General features: G+C 42.8%; 1 protein-coding gene across 2 annotated transcripts; it reads right to left on the bottom strand.

Annotated features, from left to right (window-relative positions):
- Positions 1–11,119: 11,119 nt before the first annotated feature.
- Positions 11,120–24,252, bottom strand: HNRNPAB (heterogeneous nuclear ribonucleoprotein A/B). 2 transcript variants are annotated; one of them, XM_075274906.1, is made up of 9 exons: positions 24,092–24,252; positions 23,725–23,950; positions 18,210–18,378; positions 17,062–17,220; positions 13,805–13,936; positions 12,463–12,556; positions 11,891–12,046; positions 11,702–11,784; positions 11,120–11,611 (listed from the first exon to the last, which is right to left on the bottom strand). In XM_075274906.1, exons 2-8 carry the CDS (start codon positions 23,919–23,921, stop codon positions 11,714–11,716), a joined length of 978 nt encoding a protein of 325 aa, XP_075131007.1. In that variant the 5' UTR covers positions 23,922–23,950; positions 24,092–24,252; the 3' UTR covers positions 11,120–11,611; positions 11,702–11,713. The 2 variants fall into 2 exon arrangements, with proteins under 2 accessions (XP_075131007.1, XP_075131009.1); XM_075274908.1 differs by having other exon boundaries at positions 23,764–23,950.
- Positions 24,253–25,045: the final 793 nt, after the last annotated feature.

Below are 25,045 nucleotides of genomic sequence, written 5' to 3'. Positions count from 1 at the left end.
GACCGCTGGTCTGCAGGAGTCCTGATGGTGGGCTCCTAGAAACAATTCCACTGGTGGGCCAGACTGCCTCTGTATCCAGGGCCGGAATCAGCGCACAACATAGTCGGGTAAGTGTCGGGGCCCTCAGAGCCTCTGGGGGCCCCCCGGCACTTGCCCGCCCCGGCACTTGCCTGTCCCAATTTCAGCTCATCGGCGACCGTCGGATGCCGATGAGCTGAATACATTGGCGATTAAAGCAGGAGCTGTCACAGCTCATCTCCTGCTTTAACACTGCGGTCCGGCTTCTGCATTTGTAGGCGCGATGTGATGACGTCACATCGGGCCTACTACTATGTGAGTGGAGTGAGAGCGGAGAGAGCGGCGGGGGGAGCGTTGGAAGGTGAGTGTAAGTGTTTGTTTTGTGTTAAACATTAAGGTGGAACATAATGAAGGGGGCCCATGAAACTGGGGGCAAATGAAGGGGGGGAGGAGAATGGCATGACACTGGGACAGATGAAGGGGGGGGAACAGCATGACACTGGGGCAGATGAAGGGGGGTGAAAACGGCATGACACGGGCAGATGAAGGGGGGGAGGAAACGGCATGACACTGGGGCAGATGAATGGGGGAGAACGGCATGACACTGGGGCAGATGAAGGGGGGAGAATGGCATGGCACTGGGGCAGATGAAGGGGTAAGAACGGCATGACACTGGGGAAGATGGAGGGGGGAGAACAGCATGACACTGGGGAAGATGAAGGGGGGGAGAACGGCATGACACTGGGGCAGATGAAGGGGGGGAGAACGGCATGACACTAGAGCAGATGAAGGGGGCAGAATGGCATGACACTGGGGCAGATGAAGGAGGGGAGAATGGCATGAAACTGGGGACAGATGGAAGGGGGGACATGAAACTGGGGGCATAGGAAGGGTGTATATGAAACTGGGGGAGAGATGGAGGGGGCCATATAATTTATGGGTGACTGTAGTAGGATTATAATGTGTGGGGGCACATGAAAAATGAATGATAGTGGGCGGAGTCAACATAAAAGTGGGCGGAGCTAAATTTGCAGCGTGCGGTGTACATTTTCTCCCTCTTTCTACACTTCAAAAGTTGGGCGGTATGGCGTAGGTGACGCCACGCTCCTGCGTGATGTCACTCACTTCGTCCGCCCCGCACGCAGTGTCCCAACTCCCGCCTCCTCCACAAGGGGGCCCACTGAGGCTCTGTCGCCCAAGGGCCCATAAAAACCTGGAGCCGGCCCTCTCTGTTTCAATGGCTCTCTAGAATGGTGATGAGTATATTCTCTGCAGCTAATAACATACAGGTATACAGCAGCATTATGGAGAGTAGATGGAGCTTTTGCTTTGTATTCTGCCTTTTTGCTGTCTGTTACACAGTTTATGAAGATACTTAGGTTGCTATTAGAGTAAAGCCATCCTTTGTTCAAACAAAGGAAAGTTATACTATGAAAATAAAAATGCAAGACACCAAATTAATTAAAAAGGTGTAGCCAGCGCTATAGCGCCCCTTCTAACGTCAGAAAAAAGCAGATTATAACAGAATCTGATCTATGGCGCACAGATCTCCATCACCACCAGTAGGAAAAAGGCGCATTTTCTTCTTTGTACAGATTCCTCAAAGTGCGGTTATCTTCCTCAATAAATAATGGTCACTCTCTGTGGCCGGAGCATTGCAAGCGGACAGGATTTCTTATCAATCCAGCCAGCTCCGTCCTCCTGCAGTCAGTTCGGGAATTTGTGGAGCTAAATTACAGCCAGTCCCTCTGAAAAAAAAAAGTGTATTCCAAAGGTTTTCTGGATCACAGTAGATTCCTGTAAAAAGGAAATCAGAGTGAGGACCACATAGTCAGCGGAGACAGTTTTCCAAAAGGAAATTCTATGACCTCAATTAACCTCTCATTTTTTCCCATTGACAAGCTCATTGCAGATTTCTGAGAGTTTACTATATAGAGGAGAAAGAAATGCTACTTTTCCAGTTCTGACTCGGGATACATCAGCTCCTCCAGGTTGTCATAGTCATAACAGCAGGCCTACATCTGTAGCTAATTGCGGTTATACTGTACTATATCTGAACACTGGACAATGGGCTCCCTATATCTCCCTCATTGTATCTTAGCCATCTTTGGATGAATTTGAAAATTCTAGAGGAGCAGGGGCTTCTGGTCAATTCACTCCACATAAACCAACAGGGAGGTTCCAGGAGTCAACAACCTGTCAAAAGTCTTAAACCCAGAAGGAGGTTTGAGCCCAGAAAACGTGTCATCCTCAGATGGATACACTGACGTCATGGAATAATGCAAAGATCAACAGAGTTGGGATACTGTATCCAAAAGAGAACCCTGTAGCAATGGGGGATTGCTCCATAAACCGATCCAGTGATCTGAGTTATGTAGTTCCTCCAGTTTCTTTTATCCCAAAGGTCCTGAGAAAATTGATGAACCAGAAGAGCAGAAGCAATTGCAGTAATGCTGTAATGGTCCCGTCGGGCAAGGGTTTTTCTCACATTATATCTTTCAAAAGCCAAATTCTGGAAGCTTCCAGTCCAGAGAGATCTATTCTCCAGATACAGTTCTGTCATGCACAAGTTCACAGTCTACAACCGATGCCTGAAGTTGAGCAGGATCAACCAGGTATATGGGGGCTACTAGCAGCCTGGGGTCACTGGCCAGTCCGCAGAAGATACATATGGGCACCCCACCGATCTCACCGTGGGGAGTGCCCAGGGAGACATTAGGCATCACAGAACACCTTGGATGCCACGGTCATGTTCAACTGCGGCATCTAAGGAGTTAAAACCTCCAAACAGAACTCATCTCCGACCGGCTGCTACATCATCGGGACCTGAACCAGGTCTCGATCATGTCTCCATGGACACCAGCAGCTATTAGTGCTGTGTTCACGGAGTTCTTAACTCTTGGGGTAGACCCGATTCCCAAATTAGTCAGGTCCATTTATAAACGTCGGCGCTGCACAAAGCCGCCAGCAAATGCCAACGTATATAAACAGTGGGTGGTCGTGAAGGGGTTAAAGAGGACCTTTCATGGATTTGGGCACAGGCAGTTCTATATACTGCTGGAAAGCCGTGAATTCAGCGCACTGTCGGCTTTCCCGATCTGTGGCCCGGTTAAAGAGCTATCGGTACCGTTACCGTAGCTCTTTACAGTCAGAAGGGCATTCCTAACAGTCTGTCAGGAACGTCCTTCTCCACAGCAGCGCCTATCGCTCTGTACAGTGTGAGCGGGGAGGAATGCCCCCTCCCTCTGCTCACAGTGCTCGTCCATAGACGAGTATTATCAGGAAAACAATATTTCAATTTATATGGAATGGAAGACGCCATCGCATTCCTCACTCGGTGATGCTGGTGGGGAAGTTGGAGGGGGGTTTAGCGGTTCTACTGCATTACCACTGGGCTGTTCACTTACATAGCATTCCATTCTGGGCAGCACCCCAAGTGTTCACGAAGTGGGTTGAAGTAGAGAAGCTCTGGTTGGCACCTGTTAACCCCAATGCGTTTTTGTGGTCCTGCTCTCCCCCTCTACCATCTGCCCCACTATTGGGCTCCATCCACTTCACTTTAGCCATCTGGATCACCTGTACTAAAATCTTCCACCTGGTTTCCCCGCGATCATCTATGATTTCCTTCCTCTATAACCCACTCCTCCCGAGTGGACTCCCGGCTGCTACGGTCTGGCCTTGGAGCAGGTTTGGTCTTTTCAGCTTTGCTGATTTGGTGGACCCGTTGACCTCGGAGCTCAGGTCCTTTGATTATTTCACCTCAATGATGCACTCACCTACCTTGGAGTGGTGCCACTATCAACAGATAGTCTAATTTTTCATGGGCAGAGAGGAATCTGACCCACTTATGCGCTGTTCACATCAAGGGCTCCCTGAACACAGTAGCAGATCAGTTGAGTTGGGGAATTACCGTATCAGGAAAATGGTCCCTCAATCTAGAATTGTTCCAACAGATCGTCCAAAGATGGACTCTCCCGGAAGTCGATCTTATGGCAACCCGACTCAATGCCAAGGTGGAGAAGTTCTGCTCACTGTATCAGGAATCCCTTGGCAGTGGATGCCCTGTCCATCCATGGAGGTTCAGGCTGGTATACATATTCCATCCAATTTCCATCATACCCAAGGTATTGATGAAAATCAGACAGGACCAAGTCTCAGTGATTGCCATCATCCCGTTCTGGCCGAAAAAGACTTGGTTTGCCTAGCTCATGAGTATAGGCGTATACTAGAGGCTTCCCCCTTCCAAATCCTGGATACCCAAGGAGAACTGAGATGCCAGAATCTGAGGAGATTCAACCTGACAACCTGGAGGTTGACCAGTCCCTATGGAAGGATAGAGGACTGTCAAGTGTCGTCCTGAAGACTGTCGCCTGTGCCAGGGCAGAGAGGACTAACAAAAGTTACCATAGGATTGGTAACATATTTAAATCCTGGTGTCCGGATCATAGCACTCCTCCAATGCCCCAGTGGGGGTGATCCTGGATTTTCTTCAGGACGGTCTAGACAAATGATTTCTGCTTCCACCTTGAAGGTGCATGTTGCCGCTTTGTCCGCCTGTCTTGGGAGGTGTTTATCTCAACACTCTCCAGTGAGTGCTGTTATTAAAGGAGCTATGAGGATCAGGCCCTCGGTAGCTGCTCCTGTCCATCAGTAGGACCTAGGCACGTTCCTATCGGCATTTTGTGATCCGCCATTTGAGCCTCTAGAGGATGTTGAGTTGAAGTTTCTATCCTTTAAAACCACGTTCCTCTTGGCCATTACATCTGCCAAGAGGGTAAAACTCCAGGCGTTTTCCTCAGAGGAGCCTTACATTTCTATGTTTGATAACAGGGCCCAACTAAGGTTCCTTCCAGGGTTCAGGCCTAAGGTGCCTTCCCTGGCTAATATCAACCAGTTGGTATCCCGGTGTTTTGTCCAGCACCTAACTCTCCTGAGGAGATAAGACTCCATACTCTGGACCTGGTTAGGTGCCTGAGGATTTACCTGAGCCGTACATGCCCGTTTAGGGATCGCCTTATTAATTTTCTGGGAAGACAGAAGGGCCTTAAGGCCTCTAAGACTTCTATCTCCAGAGATTTCTGAGCTCTTATCAGTCGGTTTAATTGAATTTGGCTGATAAGGGCTGAGATAGGGAGTCCCTTACCTCTGTATGTAATGCAAACTGACTCAAATCCAGCTCTGCTACATCAACTTCACACTGTGGTAATTCATTTACAACCAATCCCGTGCAAGTGAAACCCCACCCACCTATGTGCGGAGAAAAGCAGGAAGTGAATAGAGCACAACAGCCTGCAGGTTAGTGAACAAGCATCATGGGAATACCCCTTTAAGTAAAATTCTCCACTTTGTAGATAATGTATTCTGACCTATGTATTTATATTTTTTGCACTTGCATTATTGCAGCTTACATTTTGGATCCACAATCTTTAACCCTGTCCCGCCGATGGCATTTTTTGATTTTCGTTTTTGACTCCCCTCCCTCTAAACCCCATAACTTTTTTTATTTCTCCGCTCCCAGAGCCATATCAGATCTTAATTTTTGCGGGACAAATTTTTCTTCATGATGCCACCATTAATTATTGTATATAATGTACTGGGAAGCAGGGAAAAAAAATTCAGAATGGGGTAGATTTGAAGAAAAAAAAAAATGCATTTCTGCGACTTTCTTACGGGCTTTGGTTTTATGGCGTTAACTGTGCAGCCAAAATGACATGTCCCCTGTATCTCTGTTTCGGTACAGTTCCAGGGATACCAAATTTATATGGTTTTATTTACATTTTGACCCCTTAAAAAAAATCCAAAACTGTGTTAAAAACAGCGGTTTGGCACTTTTGACTATTTTTCCCGCTACGGCGTTTACCAAACAGGAAAAATATTTTTATAGATTTGTAGAACGGGCAATTTCGGACACAGGGATACCTAACATGTATGTGTTTCACAGTTTTTAACTACTTTTATATGTGTTGTAGGGAAAGGGTTTTTTTTTTTTGCATTTATTAGACCCCCTAGGGGTGTTGAACCCCAGGTGGTCTGATCACTAATGCAATGCTTTACAATGCTAATGCACTGCAAAAAAAATCATCCTCTCTTTTGCAGGCTGTATATACCAGCTTGTAAAGGCTCCCGGCTGTCATGCCAACGTGACGTCAGCCCTGGAGCATGCTCCAGGAGCCGGCAATCACCGGCAAAATGGCCACACCCATGCACCGCTGGAAAAAATGGCGCCTCTGACCGTGGCGCTGGAGGGGTTAATGCCTCCGATTGGTCTGGGGACCGATTGGAGGCATTAGAGCCGGTTGTCTACTGCTTAAAGCAGTAGACACCCAGCGGCTATGGCGGTCGCCATAGTTACAGACCCGACATGCGCCATACTATTACGGCGCATGTTGCGAAGGGGTTAAAATATTGTGCATACTTCTATAAATTTGGTGAATTATAACATTACACTCTTCAGCTCCTCTGACCCCTCTATGGTATATGTGTTAATCAGGATTACTCAGTACTTTTTGTGCTTTTCTCACTGTGACTCCCACTTATGTATTGTTTTCTCTGTTTTCAATTGATTTTAAACAGCTACTTGAGCAAAAAAAAGTATTTAACCCCTTCCCGACATGCGCCGTAATAGTACGGCGCGTGTCGGGTCTGTAACTATGGCGACCGCCCGGGAGCCGGGCGGCCGTCATAGCCGCCGGGTGTCTACTGCTTTAAGCAGTAGACAACCGGCTCTAATGCCTCCGATCGGTCCCCGGACCGATCGGAGGCATTAACCCCTCCGGTGCTGCTGTCAAGGCGCCATTTTCCCGGCGGCGCATGGGCGCCGCCATTTTGGCAAGGTTCACCGGCTCCTGGAGCATGCTCCAGGGCCGACGTCATGTTGCCATGACAGCTGGGAGCCTTGTTAAAGGCGCCCAGCCGGTCTGCAAATTCTCTCTTTTGCAGGCTGGTGTATGCAGCCTGCAAAAGAGATGATGATTTTTTGCAATGCATTAGCATTGTAATGCATTGCATTAGTGATCAGACCCCCTGGGGTTCAACACTCCTAGGGGGTCTAATAAATGCAAAAAAAAAAATAAAATATAAAAAGTATTAAAAGTTCAAATCACCCCCCTTTCCCTAGAACAAATATAAAAGTAGTTAAAAACTGTGAAACATATACATGTTAGGTATCCCCACGTCCGAAATCGCCCGCTCTACAAATCTATAAAAATATTTTTCCTGTTCGGTAAACGCCGTAGCAGGAAAAATAGTCAAAAGTGCCAAACCGTTATTTTTTTTCACTGTTTTGATTGCTAAAAATTTGAATAAAAAGTGATCAAAGCAATAACATTTCCCAAAAATGGTAGAACTAAAAAGTACACCCGGCCCCGCAAAAAAAAGACGCCCTATGCATCCCCGTACACCTATGTATAAAAAAAGTTACGGCCGTCGGAATATGGCGACTTTTAGAAAAAAAAAAAAACACCGTTTTGGAATTTTTTTTAGGGGTCAAAATGTAAATAAAACCATATAAATTTGGTATCCCTGGAACCGTACCAAAACACAGAATATAGGGGACATGTCATTTTGGCTGCACAATGAACGCCGTAAAACCAAAGCCCGTAAGAAAGTCGCAGAAATGCATTTTTTCTTTGTAATCCACCCCATTCTGAATTTTTTTCCTGCTTCCCAGTACATTATATAGAATAATTAATGGTGGCATCATGAAGAAAAATTTGTCCCGCAAAAATTAAGACCTCATATGGCTCTGGGAGCGGAGAAATAAAAAAGTTGTGGGGTTTAGAAGGAGGGGAGTCAAAAACAAAAAACGAAAATCAAAAAATGCCATCGGCGGGAAGGGGTTAACAAGATGAGCAAGTACTATTCGAAACAGCCGTTTCGATTAGCACGCACCCAAAGGAATGAATGGAAGCTACGTCCATTCATTTCTATGGGTGTGTGCTATTCAAAACTGGAGTTTCAACTAGTACTCGCTCATCTCTAGTAGCTAATAAAGTGTATTTTTGTGGACATTATCCATTATTTTACTAGCCTTGATACTAGATAGTTATATCAATGTGTTTTGAAGTATCTGTTGGCCATCAACTCTAGTGTTGAGTATTTGTAGATTTAAAAAAAAAAAAAAAAAAAAAAAAAGAGCTTTTTTGCGATGTGGAGCCTTAGCATATGTTTAAAGGGTTTGTAAAAGGGGTTGTCCGGGATAAAAAAAAAAAAAAAAAATATAATTAACCCCAAAACTAAAACCCCTCCACCCACCTAACTAAAAATGTATAATTACCCATATCCCTGGGATGATCATGTGCCCACACCACGCACACTTTCTGATAATACCGTGACGTTCAGTTTCACGACTTCCAAAAAGTTACATCACCTGTACTTCATTAGTCTGGAGGTGGCTGCGAGACATGCACGGTAGAGATTTCACTTACGAACTGTGTGCAGTTATGTTTAGTGCATTTCTACACACTGAGAAAAAGGCCACATGGTGGCTCAGTGGTTAGCACTGCAGCCTTGCAATCCTGGTGTTCAAATCCCGCCAAGGACATAAAAAAAAACATCTGCAAGGAGTTTGTATGTTCTCCCCGTGTTTGCATGGATTTCCATCCCATATTCCAAAAAAGACATACTGATAGGGAAAAATGTACATTGTGAGCTCTATGTGGGGCTCACAATCTACATAAAAAAAAGCCACATTTATCTCGTCAGGAGAAGCAATGGTTCCCTGCAGGAAGTGTAGACTTGGGGACCACCAGCAGACTTAGTTCTTAGGGGGCTCAACCAAAGTTTCCTGTTATTAGCCTGTACCACAACTTCTTCACTGAAATCTTGCATTTCACTGAAATTAAGGATTAGCTGTGCATTACTGAGGATTTTCCATATATTAGCTTCCCCTATAGGACAGTGCATACCAATAGCCCCGTTTCAGGTTCATGCGCACACATTTATGGGGAATATGCCCATGGTGCAAGATTTTAGTAAAGCCCTACTACACAGGGCGCGGGTGCTCTCTCTCTCCTCTCCTCTCCCCCCCCCCCAAAGAGCCATAGATTTTTTAAGGAAGTTGGGCAAAAATTTAATTGAAGGGCAAGAACTAGTTAAAGAATAGACAGCTGACAGACACCATTATATAGTTAATGTAGTCAGCTTTTCTCATGCTCCTAACCAGAACAACAAACACCCCGACACTAGTGTTAGGCTAGTATCAGATATTTTGAGACCAAATATATCATCGTTCACTACAATACCCAAGTCCAGTCTAGTGCTTACCGTAGCTCATCATGGAAGCTTTACTCTTCTGGCAATTTCTACAGCAGCCACTTTCACACTCGTATCTGATGGGTTCTCCAAAAATAGCAAGGAACACTTAACAGTATTCAGTCAATTGGGAAATGGGTCTCCTTTTCACAATAATGAAGTCAACCAAACTAACCCCATAATTTGAAGGATTACACATACAAATTAGAGGGGCACCAATAGGTTATGTTGCAGAAAAGAAGTTATTAATGCTTAAAAGTGTAAGTTGTATGCAAAGTAACTTTAGTCATAGTGGGCAGTCTCAGTGAAGACAGTTTACTTGCCAATAAAGTTTACTTTCATTCAACTGAAATTTCAGTCCTCTCACTGTGACATCACAAGGGAGATGTCAGTCACAGCAAGAAGACATTAGCAAGTAAAGAGTGGGACTGATTATATGGCTACTGATGCCCTATCCCTTTGGAGGTTAATGGACAAGCCTTTTAACCAAATTTTTTTCCTTATAAATTCTCCTGTCACCATCTCTAAAGATAAATATGGAATTCTATACCTTCACTCTGGCCACTAAGCCCAATATCACAGATAGGATTACAATACAAAGTAATTGCTCTAACACTTAATGTCAGATGTTTTCTCCCATTCCATGCCCAAAGAATGCATAGAAAACTCCCTTGGAGTTGGCTCCAAATGATTGCTGCCTATGGCCAAGAGCCCCCGCCTCCAAAAAAAAAAAATGCAGTTTCATTATCTTGTTTTATTAAACATATTTGGTGATACATTGCTTTAAGTGCGAATTATACTTCCAAGCATTTGTTTTCTGGCATTTGAGTCACTGAGTTTTGTTATAAGTGTTACATTTTGGCTCCTTTATGTGAAATCCTGCATTTCTTTACTCTGCTTCTAAGCATATGGGATTGTGCAGACGAGAAAATAAGTGTAGGTCTTTTGAAGCAATTATATCAGACAAGTGAAACTGCATTATTATAATATGCAAATTCTTAGGCTAGGATCATATCTGCATCAAAGTCTCTGCTGCAGCATTACACATGCTCATAAACAATGAGAAAAGGGTACAGCTCTCAAAACTGAAGAAATAAAAAGTAGTTCCTATAAAGAAGCCAAAATGTATTAAATTGCAAGATATATGCCCAACGCTGTCAGACACAAAAGTGGTTAGGAAATTAGTTTGGGATGGGCCATTACAACTGTGTTCCAAAATGCACACTTGCTGGAAGTGAAATGGATCTGCCAGATTGAAACTAGAGCAGCAGGCACAGAACAATTGGTCACATTTGACTAGAGCAGCAAGTGCCATTACAGTCAGGCCAGTTTCAGGAGGGGGGGGTGGGGGGGGGTTGAGTTTTGGTGCCTGACATCCCATTTAGTCTGTACTGTCAGGAGGGCAGAATCATGGAGCAGACAAGGGGTGTAATTGAGCTCTGACAGGCTGCCTTTGATACACACCCAACTGCCCTTCTAAAATTAGAGTTAATTAGAACATTAAACACCAAAACAAACTGATTACTCGAATGGTAGGGGCTAGAGAAAATTCCAACTGTGCTGGAATCAGAGCAGTGCCTACTAACAGATGCAAAAGCTGGAATTGGAGATGAAAGGTCCCCTTTAAATAAAATACTAAATTAGTGTTCTAACACTAGATGCATAGATTAAATACTTTAGTTATACAAATTGGAGGATTCTACTATAACTGTCAAAAAAAAAAAAAGTCCACCTGCAGTAATTTACACCCCCCCCCCCCATTGATGTGTTAAGAAAAGTTATGGATGTGTCGCTTAAGAGTTCCAATACAAATTTTCATTTGAACGTACAAACAATTAGGGCAACACGGTGACAAGTACAGAATTTGTTTTATTGTAAATGCAATTTTAGTTCTATATATTATGGAATACTTGATGCCAAGACAACTCATTGCTGACCTTAACCCCGAGAACCATTCAACTCAAAGTGATCACTTATACTCCATACAACCAGTCTCAACATGCACTTCACATTCAAACCACAAGCTGAAACGGGTTACTCAAAGTTGATTTTATTTCAAAAGCTTTGATAGCTTCAAAAATGTAATGGTGAATTTGCACATGTAAAATACCTTACAATACATTAGAATCCAAAAGGTACCAAAAAGTACAGTAAAATTAACACTTCCAAATTTGGAAATGTATGACACAAACAATACAAAATAAAAAGGTGGAAGTTGACACTGGTTCCCTAGGATGAGGCCTTCTGTACAAAAGGAGTCAGAGTCCATACTTAGCTCCAAGAGGCAGTCCCTAGATGCAGAGCTGCAGTTTTAAGCAGACCCCAAATCAGCTGTCTTTACCTAGTGATAGAATCATGTATGCATGTTAAAAACTTCAGCATATATGCAAGCCTGGATTAAAGGAATTATTTAGTTTTTAGTACTGCATACCTGAAGAAATGTTCAATATGGCTTGTAGTTATTTTGATGGCCACCACGTCTGGGAGCTTTTCCATAATTTGCACTGCCCTGACCTACCGTAAAAGAAAACAATCATAAAGGCCTTGTAGGGCAGATTCTACACTGCTCAGTTTGTACCAATGATGAATTGAGGTGTTTTGGTTGATCAGTTACACTTACTGTAATCATAACCTGGTCCATATCCATAATACCCATATCCAGAGTAGTCATAGCTTCCATAGCCACCATATCCCTGTTGACCATAGCCATATCCTTGATTGCCATAACCTTGGTTCCAGTAATTGTTATATCCTTGATTCCAACTCTGTCCTTGACCTAAGAAATATTTGTCAGCATTAGTGGCACTTATATTTTATTAATATGGGAGCAAACAAAAGACCGTTCCCCTGAAGGCATGCTGAAGAGAATTTTGCCTGGAAGCCTGATGTGTACTGTAAATTTATTTATTACTGACTTTTATGAACAGTCACCATCACTGTTCTATGACTACAGCACTAAGACCTCATGCACATGGCCATATGTATGGTCAGTGCAGTAGTATTTTAGTGACTTCTCAATGGTGTTATGGAGGCACAGACAAAAACCCTGCTTGGGGGCTCACTACTTGAGTGGGCATGGATCCCTGCAGCAAAATGCCTGTAGAGCTTGCAGTGCATAGGATTTATGTATACCCCCTTCCCAAAAAAGTTACAGGTGGTAACAAGTCAGTTACATTTCTTGACAATACATACCTTTACCACCTCGTCCACCTCTTCCACCAAAACCTCCTCGTCCTCCATACTGTTGCTGATATACTTCTTTAGGTTGGGCTATTTTTATCTCACACTACGTATGAATAAATATATATTAGTTCTCCTTCACATATCAACCAGCTTTAATAAACCTAAACAATCTCAAAATTACATATAATATTAATAAATATATATATATATATATATATATATATATATATATATATATATATATATATATATATATATATATATATATATATATATATCTCTCAACGGAAAAATGGCCTAAGCCCAAAAATCAATATTGTGAGAAAAACGAAATTTAAAGTTTTAGCCTAAAGCAAACTGGCATTATTGTGGAATATATCTATCCAATGTAATCAGCTAATGAACACCGTTAATCCTAATCATAAATTGTATTATTTATTAAAAAAATTGCAGCTTCATGTATAAATATTATTTATTTATTAATTACTACTATTAAACGATGAAGAATAATAATTACCTGCCTCCCTTTTCGGCGCTAAATATGTGCAAAAGTCGATTTAGAGCTTTTAAACAATAAGACAAAGTTTTTACACTAATATAAACAGACCGGAAGTCACGATTTCAATGAAAAAATGACCAACGAGAGTGAAGTAAGTTTGTATTGGACTTAGGCCATTATTCCATTGAATGTAAATTCTTCTGCATTGAAATATATGGACTTAGGTCATTAATCCTAGGTACCTTGTAAACCCAATGCATAGAACGAGGTACAAAGAAGCTTTCTAGGTACTAATTTTAAGTATGACAAAATGTGGACTTAGGCCATTTTTCCGTTGAGCTCTTCATATATATCTCTTCACTGCTTACAGCAATTCTTAGCAACAATTGCACTCAACTACAGTAGTTGTCTCCCTATCTTCTGACAGTGATCTTTCACCTACAGACAAACTTCTGCTGGAGTCATGCAGTGTTCATAGAAGGTGTTGCAAAGAGTACTAAAGATTGATTTGCAAAGCACATACCAGCAATATAAGGCTAGACCAAGTTTATGTTAAAGGGGGGGGGGGGGGGGGGGGTTGTTACTCTCACCCATGGATTGATTCATGTGGCCCTAATCCAGTGACTGTTGCAGAGGTATATGCCAATATACAAATCAACTCCTTTGACATTGCCCTATGGAGAAAAGCAGCAACATTCCTATTGCCTTGAAGTTCTCTTTTGTAAATTGAATAAAAACCATGACCTCAGCAGCAGATGTACCATTTCAGAAAGTTTGAGTACACTATACAAAGCAAAGCATCAAAGACTACAGCAACACCAGTACCGTTAAGCTAACTAATGTAAAGCTTACCTTGCTGCCGCTGACATTATGGAACTTCTTTTCCAAAATCTTTTTTACAGGCTCTTCTTCCTTGAATGTAATGAAGACAAAGCCTCTTCTTTTATTGGTTTTTGGGTCCATGGGAAGTTCAACTGCTTCAATCTGAAAATAAATATTTAAGGAACTTAATAGAAGCAAACTAGTCCTTAGGCAGATCGCACACAGATGTCAATGAATAGGAGTTGCAGAAGCATGGCTGCAAAACTGGACAGGAATAGGACCTGAGTTTTATGGCTAGAACACAAGACAGTGTAATTCATGGTCATATGCATGGGCCCCCAGAAATGAATGGGTTTTTCCAGATGGCACACTGACAAGCATGCTAGTAACCTAGACAGCACACAGACATGTGCAAGGGGGTTTAACAAGGGACAACATGGTGGCTCATATTACAAATACTGGGGGGGGGGGGGGGGGGGGGAGTATATTGCTATATGAGGCTCACAATCTACATAAGTTTTACAATGATTTTTACCTTAAACAATTTTAACCCTTTAAGTACCGACCCAAAATATGTAAATTCTGTATGCAACTTGGAAACTACTAGTCTCAAAATCTGCCTTAAAAAAAAAGGGCTCCATTTCATTTGAATGGGAACCACTTTTTTTCCCCTAGCTAGCAGGAAAAAGCAGCAACATAGCCACAGTATCCATGGCGTGAGACTCACTCCCAAATAGGCCCATTCAGTTAAGCCTAATCAGGAGCGGGATGCCACGACAGGATGCCCGTGCACTGCATCCCATCGCAGCTAGCTTCACGGACAGTTCACAGTGGAAAAAGTTTCCAACGTGTGAACATATCCCACTACTAACACTCATATCCTTATCCAAATAGGAAAGGATAAGCTGAAGGTTCCATGATGAACAATGGTGCAAATATCAGGCTGCTGCAGAGTGCAGGCTAGCCTTAGATAAAAGATCTACAAGTGAGTGGAACCCAAGCTGTTAAGAATCAACTGTACCCATTACACAGCCCATGAACCATCTGCTCTCAACACCATATATCAAAAGGCTAGACATCTTTGGTGTCAAAAACAAACCCACAAGACACTTAACCCATGTTACTCTGTGCTGTACTTTAACATGCAGATTTTGCATCCGCAGAATAGGATTTCATGTGCAATACCCAACTGCACATAGTCAAGCACCAATTACAACTGCTTAAACCTAACTGCAATGCAAAGGTTTAGATACAGCTGAAGTTACCACATTTAATAAGACTATTTCCAAAACAGCCATAATATGCACAAATTTCTGTATAACGTATAGCTAACCATAATTGCTGTTAGAAAGCAGACTGACCTGGCGTTTAAGTTCTGCAGGATTTGTTGGGTGGTATATGTCCAAAGAGAAGCACTTTTTCTACTGATTTTAATATTAGCTGTAGCTATAACAATGCATGCTCTGTCCTTCCTCAGTTTTCCCCTTGGGTTGAACACTCCCAAAAGTGGAGAGCATTTAAGAATTTGGTAGTCTGGACCTTAAGGCTGAACAACTTCAGACTTGCAGAAACTATACAATTGTCATTTTCAGAACTTGAGCGATTTACAGTAAGCTAACATACATAACAGTGTATTATGCCTGCTGTAAAGCGGTCAGCTATTTTAAATGAATGGCAGCTATTGGAAACATTGTTGTGCCTCACACTTGCTACAGCATCACAAAGAAATGGTGGAAGTGTTCACATGTCCTTGAAGAATTATTTAAAGTGGTTGTCCCATCACAAGGATCCTATCTATACTGCTTGTTAATGTGAATGTAAGACTTTTCCTAAATAGGCAGAGGAGTGGAACAGCATCACTCCTGCCGCTGCTGGCTTCATGAAAGGGCAGGAGCATAGTGATGTTGCAGGCACCTGTGCTGGCGTCTAACCCTCCCCGGCATCCGCCTCTCTATTACAGTGGATGCTGGGTCTGTATTTGCATTGTGAAGGCTAGACTGGTCTCACCATCTATATGTAACCCCACCCACCAATGACGCAACAAAGCAGGAAGACAGAAGATTTTACAGCAACGAAGACTGGCGAGTATGCGACGTGGGAATACCCCCTTTAAAGAGGACCTTTCATGTCCTTGGGCACATGTGGTTTTATATACCGCTAAAAAGCAAACAGTGTGCTGGCTTTCCTATTATGTGCCCTGGAGCAAGAGATATCTGTGCAGTTACTAGTAGCTTTTTATTGTCAGAAGGGTGTTCTTGATAGTCTGGCTGGGCTCTGAGCAACGCCCCTCCTGACAATATTGTCTGTAGCTCTATACTGTCAGAGGTCCCCTCTGACAGTTCCTTACCGCCCATCCATGACTGAGTGGTGAAGAAGTCCATCCCCCCTCCCCCCAACTGTACTGTCCATAGACTAGTACAAAGAGGAGTAAGGAACACCCCCTCTGACAGTATAGAGCAACGACAGTGTTGTCAGGAGTGGTGTTCCTCAAAGCCCACTATCAGCTTTCTAACAGTATATAAAACCGAATGCGCCTAAGGATATGAAGGTCCTTAATATTTATCAGAGGAAGGGGCCATTTTTCCCCCACTAAAACCACCCTCTAGCAGTGAACAGGTTGCAGGAGGAGGATTAGACACCCTGTCTCACACACACCTTAAAAGTGCCTGCTTAAGGAAAATAAACTAAGACAATACGCTTTTAAGTTAACATTGGATAACCCTTAACACCATCTAATTTATATGGAGATCTCATAGCAGGTGGTTGGGAAGGACAGATCAAGCCGGATTAACACCTTACACTTTTGTTCCCAGAGAAACTTAGTGATGCAATGAACACATGCATCCTTGACAGAGTCAAGAGTGCATGCATCATCTGGGACAAGTAGACAGCTATCTTATGTGTATTGCCAGCCAAATGCCTACAAGATGGACATAATGGATGAAAATGAAAGTTACTGTATACTGCAAAGAGTATTACTAAGAGGATGTCTGCCACCAAATCCTGCTGCATTTAACTTCCACCAAAAATTTAGGGAGAAGGCCTATGAAGTTGCTTATAGGCAGTTGCTTTCCCCTCTTTTGGTGCTATCAGTTTTCAGTACGATCCAAGTATGAATAGTTTAAGATCGTGTACAGTGAAAGTCAGACAGGAGCATCCAGTACTAGCAGATTATGTTTTTGACGTTAACTGCTAAAGTGTAAAACTGGCAACAAAAAATAAAATAAATGGTGTGAAGCTAGGTTTAGATAAATTTCCTGCAAATATGAAAATTATATAAAACATACCTCTCCAAAAGTTACAAAGTATTCCCTTATCTTATCTTCTCCAGCTTCTGGATTCAATCCACCAACAAATATTTTCTTTATTGGGTCTTTTTTCATCGCCATTGCCTTTTTAGGGTCAATGAGCCTTCCATCCAATCTGTGTTCTTTTTGCTCAAGAACCTGAAATTCAGAGTATTGTATAAAATGCACCATTTAGATTATTCCTGTTACTATGATGGCTTACAGTCCACAAGAGGAGAGAAAAGGAGATGGCAGGTAGGGATGTAAATTTCTTACAAGTCTATTGGAGGCAGGGTTATGGTGGGTCAGTCATCATGAAGAGGTGGGAGTTACAGGTTAAACTTGTAGAAGGAAAAAAGCAGGGGGGCACTCACCCACCTGAAGACATTTCTTAAAACTTTGTTTCCTTTATTAGAACATGGTGGTTAAAACAAACTGGAGGAAGAAATGACATGCAATGGCGTGGGCAACAGCTGTTTGGCGCCAACCCTAGGCACTTTCTAATAAAGGAAATAGTTTTAAGAAATATCTTCAGATGGGTGAGTTCCCCCCTGCTTTTTTCCTTCTAGAAGTTTGGCATTGTCAGTCTTTCTTGAGATGTTGAGCACTACTTTGAAGAATTTCATTTGACCGTTCATATGAGCATGCTGTCTAAATTGCAAGATATATCTACAACTTTTTGATTTTAAGCGATAGCGCCACTTTTCTTGTGAGTTACAGGTTAGTTTAGCAAGTGGGGAGAACTTGGGTGTTGTAGCAAATTCTACAGTACAGCAGAATATTTGTAGATTGATAGGGATAATATTCTGTTTTTGCCAGATAGAAGGGGTATCAGACCAGACAAAAATGGGAACAGATTAGGGAAGACATTCTATGCAATTTTTATTTTAAGCTGGATCCAGTGGCTACCCATGGATAGAGCGGAGAGTGTATTGACAGTGGGATGTGTGAAGTTGGGAGGCCACAGAGATGTTGCAGAAATTCCAAATGGTAGCAAGGGTATGGTTTAATTCAATGGGAATGCACAACCTTTTGCCCAATACCAGAACCCCTGGTTATGCAAAGTTAACACCCACATCCCCCCCTCCCCAAAGTTATAGGAATGCAAAACAAATGGGCAAAAAAAAAAACTCGCCAAAAAAACAAACCTTGTCAACACTTGAGGCATCTTTAAACAGGATAAAACCAAATCCTCTAGATCGCCCTGTGTTAGAATCCATCTTGATAGTACAATCTGACACCTCTCCAAACTTCGAAAAATAATCTTTCAAGTCTTTCTTGCTTGTATCCCAGCTGAGACCTCCAACAAACATTTTTCTGAAATAAAGTGTGTCAATTTAGGGAACACTATAAAGAATTCACAGAAAAAGTCTAGGAGCTCTATAAAGGAAAGACAAAATTTAGAGCCAACTTACAACCCAAAACCCATCACCAGTTTAGAAATTATCAAATGTGCAGTCTCAGATTTTAGTTTTACACAACAAAGTGTTAACCCCACACAATTTAAAGGAATCCTGACTTAACATTTTTTTTTTCTGAGCAACACATTGGACTAGCCTTAAGAAAGGCTATTCTTCCCCCTTTCGTTGTCTTCTGTGCCGCCGTTCCATAGGAATCCTGTTTGTGTCGCTATGCAAATGAGTTGTTTTACAGCACTGGGGGCAGGTCCCAGCGCTTAAAAAGCACTGGGGCGTCCCCAATGCTGCAAGAGAACTCTCTCCAGCGCCACCTCCATCTTAGTCAGCAACATCCTCTTTTACAGCACAGGTTTCATACTTCTAGGCCTCAGGCAGAGCAATCTGTTCTGCCAGAGGCCTACAAGTCTGAAACCTGCGCCAGAAGAAGAGGACGCTGCTGACCAAGATTGAGGCGGTGCTGGAGAGAGTACTCCTGCAGCATTGGGAACAACCCCAGTGCTTTTTAAGCGCTGGGACCCGCCTCCAGTGCTGTGAGAACTCATTTGCATACCGACAAAAACCAGGATTCCTACAGAACAGCAGCATAGAGAAGACAACGAAAGGTAGGAGAAGAATAGTAGCCTCTCTTGGCTATTCTGACGTGTTACTCAAAAAAAAAGTTTGAAAGATAGGATCCCTTTAAGAAAAATGGATAAGTGTCAAAGGGTGTTTTCCAATAACCCCCTGTCTGATCAGAGACACGTGGTAGTGTTGGAACCCCCAACAATGAGACTTCTCACCTATCCTGTGTATCCCAACTGAACTCCAAGTTATCCCCCATCGAAAGGATAGGGATTGTGTTGTCAGGAAACCACCTAATGTTTAAATTACATTTTTAAAGTTTAACATTGTGTTTTTCATTTACCAAAAGTAAAAAAAAATAAAAATCCAGCAGTTACAACTTTTGTGACAGAGTCCAAAACACTATGATTTACCTATAGACCAACCATGAGCCATAAACAGATTTTACATCTATAAATGACAGAGCCTCCACATCAATTAGCTGTAGAGAACTGTGGATGAGCCCAATATTCTAATGCACACCGTTCTACAGACCGTTCTGCTTCTGGCCCCATACAGCCAACCTACAAAGTTGTAGCTAGGTTACCATTCACTTTGTTAGGAGCAAATCTGCAGTAACACTGTAAGGTCACTACATGGATTCACTCTCTGACTCCATACACAGTATAATAGTACAATCCCCAAACAGCTGATGGGTGCAAGGGCCAGGTGTCAGCACCATCAGATATTGATGGCCTATGCCAACAACTCCAACTAAGACTATACACTTGTCAGAGACACCAAGCTGTTAGTAGCATTAGGAGTGCACATTTAAAATGCTGAAGTGCCATACAGCACAATGTGTCATTGCATTGTATGACAATGTTGAAAAACCTGTGTAGGTAGATAACTTACTAAAAAAAAGTTGTAAACAATTTTATGAAAGGGCCTGATGAAAAGCTGCTTTTTGGAGCCAAAACCAGGAATGGATTGAGCAGAAGTACAAGTGCTTCCTTTGCCATTCTTTGGTTTAGCTCAAAAACCACAGCCAAAATCTTCACCAGCAACAAAAAAAAGTTTATCAGAAGCAAGATATGCAACAGTGCCTGGTAAACCTATACAACAGTGGGACATTTCATAGCTCACAATAGATTGTGTATTTACAACCAAAGGAGAAAAAAAAAATGAATATGAAATTATGTATATCATATCCAGTTTGATCAGAGAGCTCTGCCAGTGATTGCATAAGCACAACTTTAGGTTTGAGATCAGAACATGGCTGTGCCAAACAGCACCATACTGGTCAATGAATTGAAATACAAACTATGGCAAAGCATGGCACTTTTTACACTCTACATATAACTATTGCAAGCTTGGCAGCAATTTGCAATGAGCCATGCCTAGTGTCTGTTGACTTGCAAAAGTGTGAAGTTAAAGCGTAACTAACAAATTTTGTCTGTGAAATTGTGTTTTTACAGTATTTCCCTGTTTCTGTCTTAATGAAAGTTACTGTAAAAGAGTCAACGTGAGGGGAGGGTCACATTTATATATCAGACATTAAGTTTACAAACTTGCTTTTAGAGTCATGAAAGGAGAGTCTTTTATATGACACTAAGGTTACAGAGCCAACCTTAGAAATCACTGGTTGAAAACAGAATTGGGATTTCATATTTTACAACTGCCTAAAAATATCCTAATCCCAACTGTTCCCAACCAGTGAAAACTGTAACAGATTGCACTAAAATTTTCAATCAATTTTTTAAGGTCTAAAAAGTGTTTGCAATGACCCTCCCCTCATTTTCTCTACATTTTACACAGCACCGTACACAGTAACTTTCATTGAGAGGCAGGAACAGATCTCAAAACAGAAAACGTTAAAAAAAAAAAATGCTGGACTTTACAAAAAAGATCCAAAATCTGTTTAATTACATTGCAAACTGTATCAATGACATTACCAGAAAATCAAGAGTTGTCAGTAGTTGCACTTTAAATGGGTTGTTCCAGATCCAAGAGTATGGATACCCAGCCATAGGATAGGTCTTCAGTATCTAATGTGTCATCCACTGTAGGAGTGGCACCTCCGAAACCATTCACATGAATAGGAGGAGAAGAGCTGCTTCTGGACATACACCTTGTATACAGCTTACAGAAGCTGAATCAGCAGATGGGCAGGGTGTCTGATACCCAGACCCTGCAGCAATCAGATATTAATGACCTATGATTTAGATATGTCATCGGCAGCCAATATCCTTTGGATCTCAGACAACCCCTATAAGCATGAGGTCTTAAAAATAGAAATCTCTAAAAATGCAATTATGTTTAAATTTAGTAAGGTTACAGGAAACACTTTACCTGTAAGTATTTATACCAAAGCTGATGCAAAGCTTAGAAAATAAGGTGTTGTCCATTTCAAGTCCCCCACAACCAATAGCCGATATATGAGGATCCACCGCTCAGTCCCCACAATAATCTTCTGCCTCCAGGTCCCAGTAGCTGTATACATGATATAGGCTTCACACAGTAGCATTGGCACTGTAACCAACACTGCTTCTAGCCAAAGGTCATACCATGAATATAGCTTCAAGCGACCAGAGGCAGGTAGCTCTCCCCTAGTAGTAAACCCCATTTTACAGGGCTTAAAGAGGACCTTTCATCACTTGGAGCACATGCGGTTTAATATACCGATAGAAAGCAGTTAGTGTGCTGAATTCAGTGCACTGTCGGCTTTCACAATCTGTGCCGCAGGTGAAGAGCTATCGGTGCCAGTACCGTAGGTCTTCACCGTCAGAACAGCGTTCATGACAGCCAAGAACGCCCTTCCTCACATCAGCGCCTATAGCGCTGTAATGTGAGCGCTGAGGAACCCCTCCTGATAGTACTCGTCCATAGACAAAATACTGGTGTGGGCGTTCCTCCCCGCTCACAGTACTGTGCTATAGGCGCTGCTGTGAGGAAGGGCGCTCCTGACTGAATTCAGCGCACTGTGTGCCTTCTATCGGTATATGAAACCGCATGTTCCCCAAGTGATGAAAGCTCCTCTTTAAATAAGTGTAACAAAGTGGTCATTTATCTGGCACATCTTCACTTTAACCTGCCACCAAACTGGGTTCCTGGCTGGTCAGGAGTAAACAGACTGACCTGCTGATTCACACCCAGCAAGAACTAGCTTTCTATAGACATTTATGAGAGCCTGTCATTAATGCTCTTACAGACATGAGTCTCAGTCACATAACCAGCCAGGAAGTAAAGGATGAGGGCTCCACTGCCGATAAGCCTGTAGAAAAAACAAAACAAAAACGAAACCCATAGAGTGGAAATATTCATTTTTTGCAGTTGTGCCAAGGGGAGTGCGTTGAACTAACTTGTAATATACATTTACCCATCAGACTTCCTTTTAAAAGAAAACAGGCTGTAAAGCTGCCATTAGCAATGCTTTCACCAAGTATTACCAGGGAAACCCTCCACAGCATGTGGCACTGAAGCATTTACTAGAGGGCTGCATCTCTGGTTTTACACCACAGAAAAACAGGCCTGGTATATCAGGAAAGTGTGATTGCTAGCTATAGAAGAATTGGATCACTAAATTAAAGACAGTTGAGAATGTGATTTTATATGTAGAGAGAACTAATGCACAGTAGAGGGGTTGCCAGAGAACTTATGAGGCCAAGAAAAAACAAAAACACACTAACTTGTCCCCAATGCCATGCACTGCAGACTGGCCCTGCTGCTTCTATATCCATCTCAGAAGTGACCACTGAGACCACACAGCAGCATAAGGGAAGGACTTGGGATGCAAGAATCACCTGTAACATCCCACATCCTTCCCTTTAGCCACAGATTGGCCTCCCTGGGCACTTCCAAGACATCTAAGCAGCAGGACCATACTGTGATTGAAGACACTGGAGCACTGAGGACAGGCGAGCATGTGGCCCCCCCACCCCTATATGAAACAGTTACCTGGACTAGCCCTTTAAGTTCAAATTCCCAACTGTTTTTAACTAGTTTTGTTCTAGCGAGTGCTTACAATCTTGGCTGCATATGAAAGCTTTATAAGGAATGATACAGCCATGTGAGATGACCAGCTCAGCAATACATATATATGTACAGACAATACCTAGCAATAGCTCAGTTAGAAGGTTGCTAAGGTGACTTACAGCCTATTTTATAATAAAAAGTAAGAAAGTATTGAGCATATTAGAAAGATGTTCAGACACCGACATAAAAGCAGAAAAAGATAGACTAAGAGCAGTAGCCCAAGCCTATCACTGTAAATAGACACCTAGATTACATAATCATATAGCTTTATAGGAAGGTGACTGATACACATTACACTTTAGAAGATTATTGTATGGCATCTAGAACATTGTCACGGCTGCTGCTAGCAACACAGGGATCATATTACATAGTGCACCACAAAAGTCACTTCCAAGCATCGAGGGTCAGGGCCGACCTGAGGTGTCGCCACTGCCTGCGCACCAGAGGCCTGGAAGATCGCTGCATTGCTAGCGCTTACACAGAAAGCCTATTGAGCAAGCCGTCCATAAAGGAGAGCGCTAACCTACAGATAAACCCTCACACAATCGGTAACAAGGCAGGCCCCTCCCCCTACAGCAGATGGCGCCAACAAAAGCAGGGGAACAAAGGATGCACTTAACATCGCATCGATAAATATATACAGTTACCAGAGGAAAGCTCCACAACTTACGCTGCTTGATTTATACTGGGAGAAATATCAGGTACGCACCCTGCGTCCTCCTCGGCTTTGCTGGCATTGATCTGCTCACCCTCGGAACCATTTTGGCCTACCGGCTCCGCGGACTGTTTAGTTTCGGCGGAGTCGCCCTCTGCAGCCTCATGGCCATTTTCTGAGGTTTCCATGTACTGCTGCTCGGTCTCTGACATTGTAGAACAATCGAGCAAGGGGATCACGTCTTTAAGAATAAGAAAAGCCAAGCATTACAGATCAGAAGACGCACATCCGTCGGAGTACATTACATGCGTGAATCACGCAATATACGCAGTAATGGCTGAACAGAAGCGAAGAAAAACCCGCACCACTCAGGAAAACCTACCGTAAAAACAGTCACGGGGTGTGTAGCGTCGATGTAACACTCGGCCTCCTCGATTCCTAACAACTCACGAAGACGCCGCTCGCCCTTGCACGAAACCCCTACAACCAACCGCTTCCTCCAAAATGGTTTCTCGTGAGAATGCCAACTCGTGGCTACCTTTATAAAGCCGGAACGGCGCACCACTGAACACGACCGCTGGCTATTGGCTGAAGCGCGAACAACATCGTCTTATCGCGCTACGTTATTGGCTAGTTTTTATTGCAGAGGTTGAAGGCGGGGCTATTGGTTGCGTTTCATCGCGAGACTTTCCAAGTGGACGGTCCAGTGGAGAAGATCTCATTGTCTGGCGGTGGCGGGGATGGCGTTCACTTAGTAGACCCGTGCACTCGTTAGTTGCGTAGTTTACTAGGCTAGAGGCTCGTTCACATGGAATAAAACTCATTTTTTACTAGGCCTAAGCCTAGTTTCACGTACAAAGTTGTGTTTAAATCGTACACTACGTTTCCTGCCACAAATGGCACTAGTGCTGATAAGGATGACTCCGGGACTGCTGGGACTTACGGAGACGTGTAGTGTAGATCAGTTAATTTAAAGGTGCATTTGAAATTTTCAAATAAAAATTGACCAACCCTTTAAGTTCTGAGAACATCACAAAGGAGCAGATATTAAGCCTACATTCATGTCTCCAGTGCAGAAAATCCTGGTCAAAAATGTCCCACAAAGCCGGGGGCCACACGGTGGCTCAGTGGTTAGCACTGCAGCCTTGCAGCACTGGAGTCCTGGTGTTCAAATCCCACCAAGGGCATAAAACCATCTGCAAGGAGTTTGTATGTTCTCCCCGTGTTTGCATGGATTTCCAACCCATATTCCAAAGACATACTGATAGGGAAAAATGTACATTGTGAGCTCTATGTGGGGCTCACAATCTACATTTAAAAAGAAAAAAAAAATGTC

This window comes from Leptodactylus fuscus, chromosome 5 (genome assembly GCF_031893055.1).
Source record: "Leptodactylus fuscus isolate aLepFus1 chromosome 5, aLepFus1.hap2, whole genome shotgun sequence".
Lineage (NCBI taxonomy): Eukaryota > Metazoa > Chordata > Amphibia > Anura > Leptodactylidae > Leptodactylus > Leptodactylus fuscus.
Note: the sequence above shows the minus strand (reverse complement) of the source record. Positions and strands in the feature narration are given on the sequence as shown.